General features: G+C 55.8%; 2 protein-coding genes across 3 annotated transcripts; one reads left to right on the top strand and one right to left on the bottom strand.

Annotated features, from left to right (window-relative positions):
• Positions 1-1,814: 1,814 nt before the first annotated feature.
• On the bottom strand, positions 1,815-5,076 carry LOC100356592 (dolichyl-diphosphooligosaccharide--protein glycosyltransferase subunit MAGT1). Its single transcript, XM_051832191.3, has 2 exons — positions 5,006-5,076; positions 1,815-3,214 (listed from the first exon to the last, which is right to left on the bottom strand). Exon 2 carries the CDS (start codon positions 3,197-3,199, stop codon positions 2,198-2,200), a length of 1,002 nt encoding a protein of 333 aa, XP_051688151.3. The 5' UTR covers positions 3,200-3,214; positions 5,006-5,076; the 3' UTR covers positions 1,815-2,197.
• Positions 5,077-5,094: 18 nt separating this feature from the next.
• On the top strand, positions 5,095-9,610 carry TEKT2 (tektin 2). 2 transcript variants are annotated; one of them, XM_002720687.6, is made up of 10 exons: positions 5,095-5,172; positions 5,816-6,025; positions 6,115-6,240; positions 6,438-6,643; positions 8,150-8,293; positions 8,369-8,483; positions 8,636-8,743; positions 8,847-8,990; positions 9,081-9,160; positions 9,305-9,610. In XM_002720687.6, the coding sequence occupies exons 2-10, from the start codon at positions 5,870-5,872 to the stop codon at positions 9,516-9,518; spliced, it is 1,293 nt and encodes a 430-aa protein (XP_002720733.3). In that variant the 5' UTR covers positions 5,095-5,172; positions 5,816-5,869; the 3' UTR covers positions 9,519-9,610. The 2 variants fall into 2 exon arrangements, with proteins under 2 accessions (XP_002720733.3, XP_089157147.1); XM_089301021.1 differs by lacking the exons at positions 5,095-5,172; positions 5,816-6,025; positions 6,115-6,240; positions 6,438-6,643 and adding an exon at positions 7,770-7,956.
• The last annotated feature ends 221 nt before the right edge of the window (positions 9,611-9,831 follow it).

Raw genomic sequence — 9,831 nt, 5'->3', positions numbered from 1 at the left:
TTTATCTCTTTCTCTGTCACTCTGCCTTTCAAGTAGGTGAAAATAAAAATAAACAGTTTTTTAAAAATGAAACAGGCCGGGGGTCCTGGTAAAACTGCCACCTGCAGTGCCAGCATCCCACATGGGCACTAGTTGAAGTCCCAAGTCCCAGCTGCTCCACTTCCGATCCAGCTCTCTACTGTGGCCTGGGAAGGCAGTAGAAGATGGCCCAAGTGCTGGGGCCCCTGCACCCACAATGGGAGACTTGGAGGAAGCTCCTGGCTCCTGGCTTTGGATCGGTGCAGCTCCTGCCATTGTGGCCATTTGGGGAGTGAACCAGGGAATAGAAGACTTTTCTCTCTCTGCCTCTCTCTCTCTCTCTCTCTCTCTCTGTTAACTCTGCCTTTCAAATAAATAAATAAATCTTTTAAGAAAAAGAAACAGCCCAGAGTCACATGATTGCCTCAGGAATGATGAACCAAGAAAAAAAATTGTGAGGGGGGCAGGCATTTGTCACGGTGGCTGAGCTGCCGCTTGGAACAGATCTTCACCCACATCCCATACTGAATTGTCTGAGTTTGACTCCTGGCTCTGCTCCCAGATTACAGCTTCCTGCTAACGTGCATGCCCCCTGTGAGGCAGAGGGTGGATTCCTGCCATCACACGGAAGACCCAGGTTCTGTTCCTGGCTCCTGGCTTTGGATGGGTTGGCCCGGGCTGTGGCTGGCGTTTGGGGAGTGAACCAGCAGATGGCAGATGTTCCCTCATTCATTCCTATTCTCTCTCTCTCTCTCTCTCTCTCTCTCTCTCTGTGAGTGTGTGTGTGTGTGTGTATGTGTCACTCTCTTCCTCTCTCTGATTTTCAAATAAATAAAATAAAAAATTTTAAAAATCTGACAGGTGATTTCCTTTTTTTCTTACTTTTTTTTAAAAAAAGATTTATTTGAAAGACAGAGTTACAGAGAGAGGGAGAGAGAGAGAGCAAGAGAAGAGAGGTCTTCCATCTGCTGGTTCACTCCCCAAATGGCCACGACAGCCAGAGCTGAGCTGATCCGAAGCCAGGAGTCAGGAGCTTCTTCTGTGTCTCCCCTGTGGGTGTAGGGCCATTTTCTGATGCCTTCCCAGACACATTAGCAGGGAGCCAGATTGGAAGTGGAGCAGCCAGGTCATATGGGATGCCAGCGCTGCCGGCCAGGGCTCTAACCCGCTGGGCTCTAACCACAGTGCTGGTCCCTCACATTGGTTCCTTGCAGCTTTCCTTGTGGTACTCCAGGCCATTCTGAGTACCTTGTGGGAAGATAAGCAGCCCCGGGGCATCCTCTGGAACACAGGCTCAAGGGAGGAAACTCGGACTCTCCGCCCTTGTCCCTGAGGTCCCTCTCGCCTTAGGCCCGCACTCTTGGTTACACATCTGCCTCTACTCAGTGGGAGTGTACGCTAAAGTGGGTACGCTTCAGAGACCAGCATGATACAACGGTCTTTCCACTCACAAAGCAGGCTGTACAAAACAGCCACCTTCCGGGGCTCCACGTGGGAGGGGTATGTTGTCAAAACACTGTTTCATATTAGAATAAGATTAGTTGGGGCCGGCGCTGCGGCTTAATAGGCTAATCCTCCGCCTAGCGGCGCCGGCACACCGGGTTCTAGTCCGGGTCGGGGCGCCGGATTCTGTCCCGGTTGCCCCTCTTCCAGGCCAGCTCTCTGCTGTGGCCAGGGAGTGCAGTGGAGGATGGCCCAACTCCTTGGGCCCTGCACCCCATGGGAGATCAGGAGAAGCACCTGGCTCCTGCCATCGGATCAGCACAGTGCGCCGGCCGCAGCGCACCGGCCGCGGCGGTCATTGGAGGGTGAACCAACGGAAAAGGAAGACCTTTCTCTCTCTCTCTCACTGTCCACTCTGCCTGTAAAAAAAATAAAATAAAATAAAATTAGTTGGTCAAACAATACCCAGTCTACTTTCAAACACTGTTCTAATCTGACCAAAGTTCTACTCTCTTAAGGATCTGAAGACTTCACTAACTGTAACATTTATAGGAAGAAAAATTAAGAAGAGAGGAGCCACATACCATAATACTTGACAAGTTTTGACAGCAAATGATTTATTATTGTCAAGACATGTCGTGTCCCCTTTAATCAAATTGCAGACACTTGAAACATCTGTCTGTTTTACATGTTTGCAAATGCCTTGCTCCATTGTCTCTGTGATCCTTGGGACTTTTTAACCCAGGGAAAAGCCGTAGGGGTAGCGAGGTTGTTTAAATTTAAAGACGGAGAGCAGCCAGCCAAGGAATATTACAACCAGACACATGCCAGTCACACACAGCATCGTCGTCTTGATGGCGCCCATCCTGCACGTGGCAGCTTTATCCAGAAGCACCACTCCCAGGGTGATGCACGCATGAAACAGAGAAATGATGTACGTCTCTGGGATGAACTGCAAGGAGTTCATCCTGGCGATGTAATGTATACGCCCCGTGTGGTAATTCCTTTCGCCGTATGAGGCTCCTTTTATGCGCGTCCACATTTGGCCAGACGTCATCACAATCACAAAACTCAGAGCTAACACTGCCCACAACACTCTGCTGTGAACAAGCTTCCTGCTCCAGCTCCATAGAAGTGCAGATCCACCCAGGAGGCTCACGAGGACCCCCACTGCGAGGCGACCATAGCGTGGGGGCCGCCTGACGTTGATGCTGACCTTCGTTTTCTTGGCCACCCATTCAGCCATTTGCTCGGCTGTGATGCCCATTTCACTCACATGACTGATGTCGTCTGGAGCAAATGTCCTTTCAGCAGAAAAGTGGAAGAGTTTCGGCACCGTTCTCAGTTGGAACATTTGGAAGATCTCAGGGCTCTCATCATAATCCACTAATGCAAAAAACACTCTGTTGGTGAAGGCACTGGGGTGTCGCCAGGAATTTACCAAGATCTGGAATTCCTTAGCAGCTGGGGCACACATTGTGCATGTTCTAAACTGGTCGAGAACAGTGAACAGCACAACCACAGAGTAATTTCTTGGTGCTTCCAATACAAAATAGTAAAACATGGTGTTGCTCATTCTTAGTATCCCATCTTTCTTGGCCTGCTTCGTCAGCCGGTTGACCTTTATGGCTAGCATTTTTTTCCCTCCGGCAGGATGTGTGGGCACTCCAGGAGCCATGAACGCCAGCGCCACCACCACAGTCAGAGGTATACGCCAAAGCCACCATAGTGCTGCCATATTTGTTACTTCTTTCTGTTATAAAACATTGCAAAACATGTCAGCCAAAATTGGATCCTTTTTTTTTCTCCCAGCAATCAATCTGTCCAAGATCTTTTCCACCCTTCTCTTTAATTGTGGTAAACGTCCTTGTGTGTCCAGCTTATCAGCCATATTCTGAGGCTGCAAAATATTCTGTAGGCAAGGAAGTTCGGGAAATACTGCGCTGGCCTCAGTCTCTGGCTGAGCCGCAAGCTCGGGCTCTAACCGCGTGCTGGACAGCTCCTGTGTCCACCACAAGCACTGCCAGCTCCTCAAAGCCAACCTCTGCCTTCCAAGCCCTTGGAGCTCCACCTGCTGCGCGCTGCTGGGGGTGGTACCATCCTGCCAATCACTGAGGTGTAAAGGCTGAGGGGCGCCTCCTGGGCATCTCTTTCCCTCATCCAGCACACCTGAGCCCGGCCTCCGGGACAGGCTGCCCTGCCTGGGTGTGAATCTATTTGTCAGTTATGTGACCCTGGCCTAGCTCTCCACTGTTCTGTGCCTCACCTGGAAGACGTGAATGGTTTTAGTGACACACTCCAAGGACTGTTCAGCTAAGCGCTGAGAACCAAACCAGGCCGGCAAGCCCATCTTCCGCCCTATTCCCAGCACCACCGCTGGGAGCCGTGTGCAGCGGAACAGAAAGGCTGGCCTGCAAACCCATCCACCTGGGCTGCCAGCTCTGCTCGCGCGCGCGCTCTCTCTCTCTCTCTCTCTCATATGAGAAACAGACAGACTGATTGATTTCCTATCGTTGGTTCACTACCAATTGCCCGCAGTGGCTGGGGCTGGGGCTGGGTTGGGTCAAGGCCAGACCCTGGAAACTCCACCCAGGTCTCCCACATGGGTGACACTTCGGCCACCACCTGCTGCCTCCCAGGTGCACCTTGACAGGAAGGTGGATGGGAGGCAGAGCAGTGGCACGAACCCCCAAAGCACCCCAATAGCAGGGGATAAATGCCTACGCCACCTGACAGTTGGCAAGATTGTTAACACTTTCCCAATGCCCACAACAGTACTGAGGCGATAAGATATGGTTGGATTTCCTTTTCCTTCTTTTTAAAGAAGTAGTAGAGGGATGAGCTGTGGCCCAACAAGTGAAGCCGCGGCTTGCTACACCAGCATCCCATGTCAGAATGCTGGTTCCAATCCTGGCTGCTCTGCTTCTGATTCAACTCCCTGCTAATGCTCCCGAGAAGGCAGCAGACGGCCCAAGTCCTGGGGCCCTGCACCTTCGTGACCAGGATGGAGTTGTTGGCTCCTGGCTCTGTCGTGGCCCAGCCCTGGTTGTTATGTGTATTTGGGGAGTAAGCCTGCAGTTGAAAGACTCCTCTCCCTCCCTCCCTCTCTGTCAGTTTGCCTTTCAAATAAATAAATCAATATCAAGGGGAAAAAATAAAGAAATGGTTGGATTTTGAGCACTGCTTCTAATACCCCAGCTCTCTCTCCCAGGGTTATGCCTGCCTTCTCCAAATCCCATTGAGAAATTGTGGTGAAATCATTGCACAAGACCTGGCTGAAGGAAAGTGTGTGAATAACGTTAAATACCAGAGTGTATCCATTCCTGGAAGGGAACTGGAAGGGGCGAGAGCCTACACGGGAGACTGGCTTTTTCTGAGTACTGTTCCAATTATCATGCCGATGCATAACTTTTCTCAAATTACAAATGTTTAAGTTGTAGGTCCGCTAGAGTTCCCCGGCTCCTCCCCGCTGGGCCCCTAGCCCCCTCCTCCCCTCCCCCGCGCCCCCGCGCCCCCCAGGCTGGGCCCGCAGTCTCTTTCCTACCCTAGGGGCCTTTGCGGACGCCGCCCCGCACGCCCGCGCCCGCGGTTGCCAAGGTCAACACCGAGCTCCGCTCTCCGCACGGGGAGGGGGCGGTTGCCTAGCAACAGGTGAGCCAAACAGCAGAGGAGCCGGGCGAGGGGGTCGCGCGAGCCAGAGCCGCGGAGGAGGTGAGAGGGCGAGCGCGGCCGGGCGGGGGGGGGGGGGGGCTCCGTAGAGGGCGCGGCCCGCCTCCCTCCCTCCCTCGCTGCCTCCTCCCGCCTTGCCGCCCGGGCGGCCTCCTTGGTTTAAACTGAAAAGCATGATGGCTCTGCTCCAGCTCCCCCAGCCAACCTAGGGTGGAGGGAAGGAGTGCCGGGGCCGCTCCGGGAGGGGGCCGGGGTCCCCTGCCCGCTCCCGAGGGCCAGCTCGATCCGCCGTGCCACGCATCGGTGAAGAGAGAGCAGGACCCTTTCTCCTGCGTGGCCTCCCGCCAGGGGAGAAAGAAAAGCAAGCTAGGCGACGCGTGGTCGCTGGCAGTGGTGGTGTGAACTGGACTACTAGGCTGTTTTCTTGCCAACCACGCCGCCTCCACACACATTAGGCCCGAGGGACACTATTAGCTTCTTACCCGGCGCCAGGAGCGGCGCGGGCTAGGGCCTGTGTCTGCAGGTGGACGTGCGGGCGGAAATCGATGCCTCCCGCAGAGACAGCAGACCTGTTCCCAACCAGGCCTCCTGCAGGAAGAGGCTTACAGGGGCGTCCATCTGGGGCGCAGCTGAGCCAGGAGGCTTCTCCTGGGTAGGAGGCTGCAGCCCAGTTCTCCCTCTGCAGGTGGTGTGTCTTGAACCGGGCCTGGGGGCTTGTGACCCTTTGTGCCCCTTCGCCATGGCCACATTGAGCACCAAGCCCAGTGAGCGCTTCCGGCTGGCCGACTGGAACACCAACAGCTACCTGTTGTCCACCAATGCCGAACGGCAGCGAGATGCTTCCCATCAGATCCGCCAGGAGGCCCGGGTCCTCCGGAATGAGACCAACAACCAGGTTGGGTGCTGGAGCCCCAGTGGATCAGCAGGCAGAGGGGACAGCCCCCAGCCAGCAGCACCTGCTTCACCTGGCCTTGCCTCTTCCAGACCCTTTGGGATGAACACGACAATAGGACTCGGCTGGCGGAGAGGATTGACACGGTGAACCGCTGGAAGGAGATCCTGGACAAGTGTCTGACGGATTTAGATGCCGAGATGGATGCCCTCGCAAAGGCAGGGCGCCGAGGCTGGGTGCCCCGAGCTGCTTTTGCAGAGACACCCCTCCTGCCCCGGGGTCTGGGTCTGGGAACCCTTGGTGGGGGCTCCTAGTGGGCACATCGATTTGGGCCACTCACCGGCCTCTAAGGCAGCGATGAGAGTTACTTGCCAGCAGGGGGCTCCAGCAGCCTCCTGGGTCTCTTTTCTTCCAGATGAAGGAATCAGCAGAGCAAAACCTGCAGGCCAAGAACCTGCCTCTGGACGTGGCCATCGAGTGCCTGACCCTGCGGGAGAGCCGGCGGGACATCGATGTGGTGAAGGACCCAGTGGAAGACGAGCTGCATAAAGAGGTGGAGGTCATCGAGGCCACCAAGAAGGCCTTGCAGCAGAAGATTCGCCAGGCCTTCGAGCAGCTCTGGTAAGGGAGAGATGTACGTTCACCTGTTTATGTGCACTTGCAGGCTTTGTGTCTTAAATGTGGAACACACGGGGGCTGGCGCTGTGGCGCAGCGGGTTAACGCCCTGGCCTGAAGCGCCAGCATCTCATATGGGCGCCGGTTCAAGACCCAGCTGCTCCTCTTCCACTCCAGCTCTCTGCTATGGCCTGGGATAGCAGTGGAAGATGGCCCAAGTCCTTGGGCCCCTGCACCCATGTGGGAGACCAGGAAGAAGCTCCTGGCTTCGGATCGGTGCAGCTCTGGCCATTGTGGCCATTTGGGGAGTGAACCAGCGGATGGAAGACCTCACTTTCTTTCTCTCTGCCTTTCCTCTCTCTGTGTAACTTTAACTTTCAAATAAATAAATATTAAAAAAAAAAAAGTGGAACGCAGGTGAGTGGCCATTTGGTCCAGTGGTTAAGACACCTGTGTTCTGCATCGGAGTGCCTGGGTTCAAGACCCATCTCTGCATCCTGACTCCAGCTTCTTGCTAATTTAGACCTTGAGAGGCAGTGGTGATGGGGGGCTCAGGTAGTTGGGTTCCTGCCACCTCATGGGAGACCTGGATTGAGTTCCTGGCTTGAGCCTTGACCCAGCCTCAGATCCTGGGCATTTGGGGAATGAACCAGTAGAGAGGAGATCTCTCTGCAGCTTACATAAATAATTGTTTTAATGTTTTGTTTTGCTTTGTTTTTTTAACGTAGAGCACAGGTATAGAAGAAAACAAATGAGTATCTGGCTCCTATACTACCTTTCACCTTTCTTGCACACATGACCAATTCACCAAGTGATTGTAGCATTTTTCCATTGCCTGGACAATATCCTGGTCTCAGGACACTTATTTTCATTTTTTAAAGATGTATTTATTTATCTAAAAGGAAGAGTTACAAAGAAAGAGAGGCAGAGAGCAATCTTCCATCCACTGGTTCACTTCCCAAATGGCTGCAATGGTTGCAGGCCAGGATGAAAGCAGGAGCCAGGAGCTTCTTCCAGGTCTCCCACATGGGCACCAGAGGCCCAAGCGCTTGGACCATCCTCTGCTGCTTTCCCAGGCACATTAGCAGGGAGCTGGATCGAAAACAGAGCAGCCGGGACTTGAACCAGCGCCCATATAGGAAGCCAGCACTGCAGGCGGCGGCTTTACCTGTTGCGCCACAGCGCCGGTCCCCTCAGGGGGCACTTCTCAGTGAGCCTGCGCTAGGCCGCCATTACCAATTGATTGGAAGCACAGAGATGAAGCCTATTCCCCACCATCCCCGAGGACCTCCTTGGGAGTGGGTCTGGGGGAGCCTCTGTGAGTGTGCTACCTGCACTTGCATGTCACTGTTTTGGCTGAGCCGATCTTTGTCTCAGCTGTAGCAGCTGCCGCATTGTCTCCTGCTCGGAAGAGTCATTGCAGCCTCCCCCCACCCTCTGCCCCTGCGTCCCCTCTGGCTGCATCCGGGGGCCTTGGGAATTGGTTCCTGATGGAGCCTGCTCTCCCACAGCCTCCTGCAGGAAGTCCGACAGCAGCTCAACTCTGACCATCGGGGCAAAATGGAGACGCTGGAGATCGACAGGGGCTGTCTCTCTCTCAACATCAACTCCCCAAACATCTCTCTGAAGATCAATCCGACGCGTGTCCCCAGTGGGTAAGAAGCGTGTCTCCATCAGTCCGTCCCCCAGGGGCCATACCCTTACGACCCTATCCTTTCCTGCCACTGCAGCTCCACCACGCTCCAGCAGTGGGATGAGTTCAGCCGGTCCAACAAGAACCGAGCAGAGGCCGAGATGAAGGCAGCCACGGAGCTGAGGGAGATTATCGCCTTGACTATCGCCGAGGTGACTGGCCACCGCCCCGCCCGCTCCTGCACAGGGTGCACGCAGCCTCTCTCTTGTCCCCTGAGAACCAAGTAGCACCCCTTCCCCACAGGCTCAGATGGCCTTGAGCTTATGAGCCCCTCCCCTCTCCCCGCCCACCTGGGGTCCTTCAGACCAACAATGAACTCGAAGCCCAGAGGGTCGCCACGGAATTCGCCTTCAGGAAGCGACTGCGGGAGATGGAGAGAGTGTACAGTGAACTCAGATGGCAGGAGAAGAACGTGAGCTTCTTCCTGGGGTTAGGGTGCGGAGGGGGAGGGGGAGGAGCCCCGGGCGGGGTGCGCCTGGGGCGCTCAGCCGCACGGACCACCCGGTCCCCGGCAGACCTTGGAGGAGATCGCCGAGCTGCAGGAGGACATCCGGCATCTGGAGGAGGATCTGCGCCGGAAGCTGCTGAGCCTGAAGCTGGCCCACACCCGGCTGGAGACCAGAACCTACCGGCCCAACGTGGAGCTCTGCCGCGACCAGGTGCGCGGGTTGCGGGACTACCACCCAGCGCAAACCCTCTGCGCAACAAGGGCGCTGACCTGTAGTTCCCTCCTGCCCCTCTGCCTCCAGGCGCAATATGGCCTCACTGACGAGGTTCACCAGTTGGAGGCAACCATCGCTGCCCTGAAGCAGAAGCTGGCGCAAGCACAGTAGGTCTGGGGACACACCACCACCGGCGCAGCCTCCTGCTGCCTGCTGGTGCTCCCGGCCACCGTCCTCCCTGCCGGCTCCGGGGTCCGCCCAGACCTCCCGGGCTCATGCAGCGGCGCTGGGCTGTTCTTGCGCCTCTCCAGGGATGCTCTGGATGCCCTGTACAAGCATCTGGCCCGGCTGCAGGCTGACATTGCTTGCAAGGCCAACTCCATGCTGCTGGACACCAAGTGCCTGGACACGCGACGCAAGCTGACGGTGCCGGCTGAGAAGTTCGTGCCCGAGGTGGACACCTTCACCCGCACCACAAACCGCACTCTCAGTCCACTCAAAAGCTGCCAGCTGGAGCTGGCCTAGCTTCCAGGGACGAGGCAGGAGGGGAAGGTGGGGTGGGAAAGGGAAGGAGGGGCAGAGAATACATTTAATAAAGGTCGAGGTTCTCAGGCTAGGCCACTCTCCCCTCCCCCACCCGCACGTGTAGCCAGCTGGGATGAGACGGTCCAGACACTCCTGTGTATGAAGCAGCGGGGTGGGGGTGGGTGTCTTCGTCTCCCCAAACCACAGGCTGCGAATCCAATTCCTCTCCTTCCCCCCCAGGGAGCTGCTCTCTGGCTTAGCTCTGCCGCAGCTAGTGCTCAGCCTTGCCCATTTGATGCTCAGGATCGAACTG

Source organism: Oryctolagus cuniculus, chromosome 7, assembly GCF_051225735.1.
Source record: "Oryctolagus cuniculus isolate XC-2025 breed Fujian yellow rabbit chromosome 7, ASM5122573v1, whole genome shotgun sequence".
Classification (NCBI taxonomy): domain Eukaryota; kingdom Metazoa; phylum Chordata; class Mammalia; order Lagomorpha; family Leporidae; genus Oryctolagus; species Oryctolagus cuniculus.
This window is presented reverse-complemented; position numbering and strand designations above follow the sequence as displayed.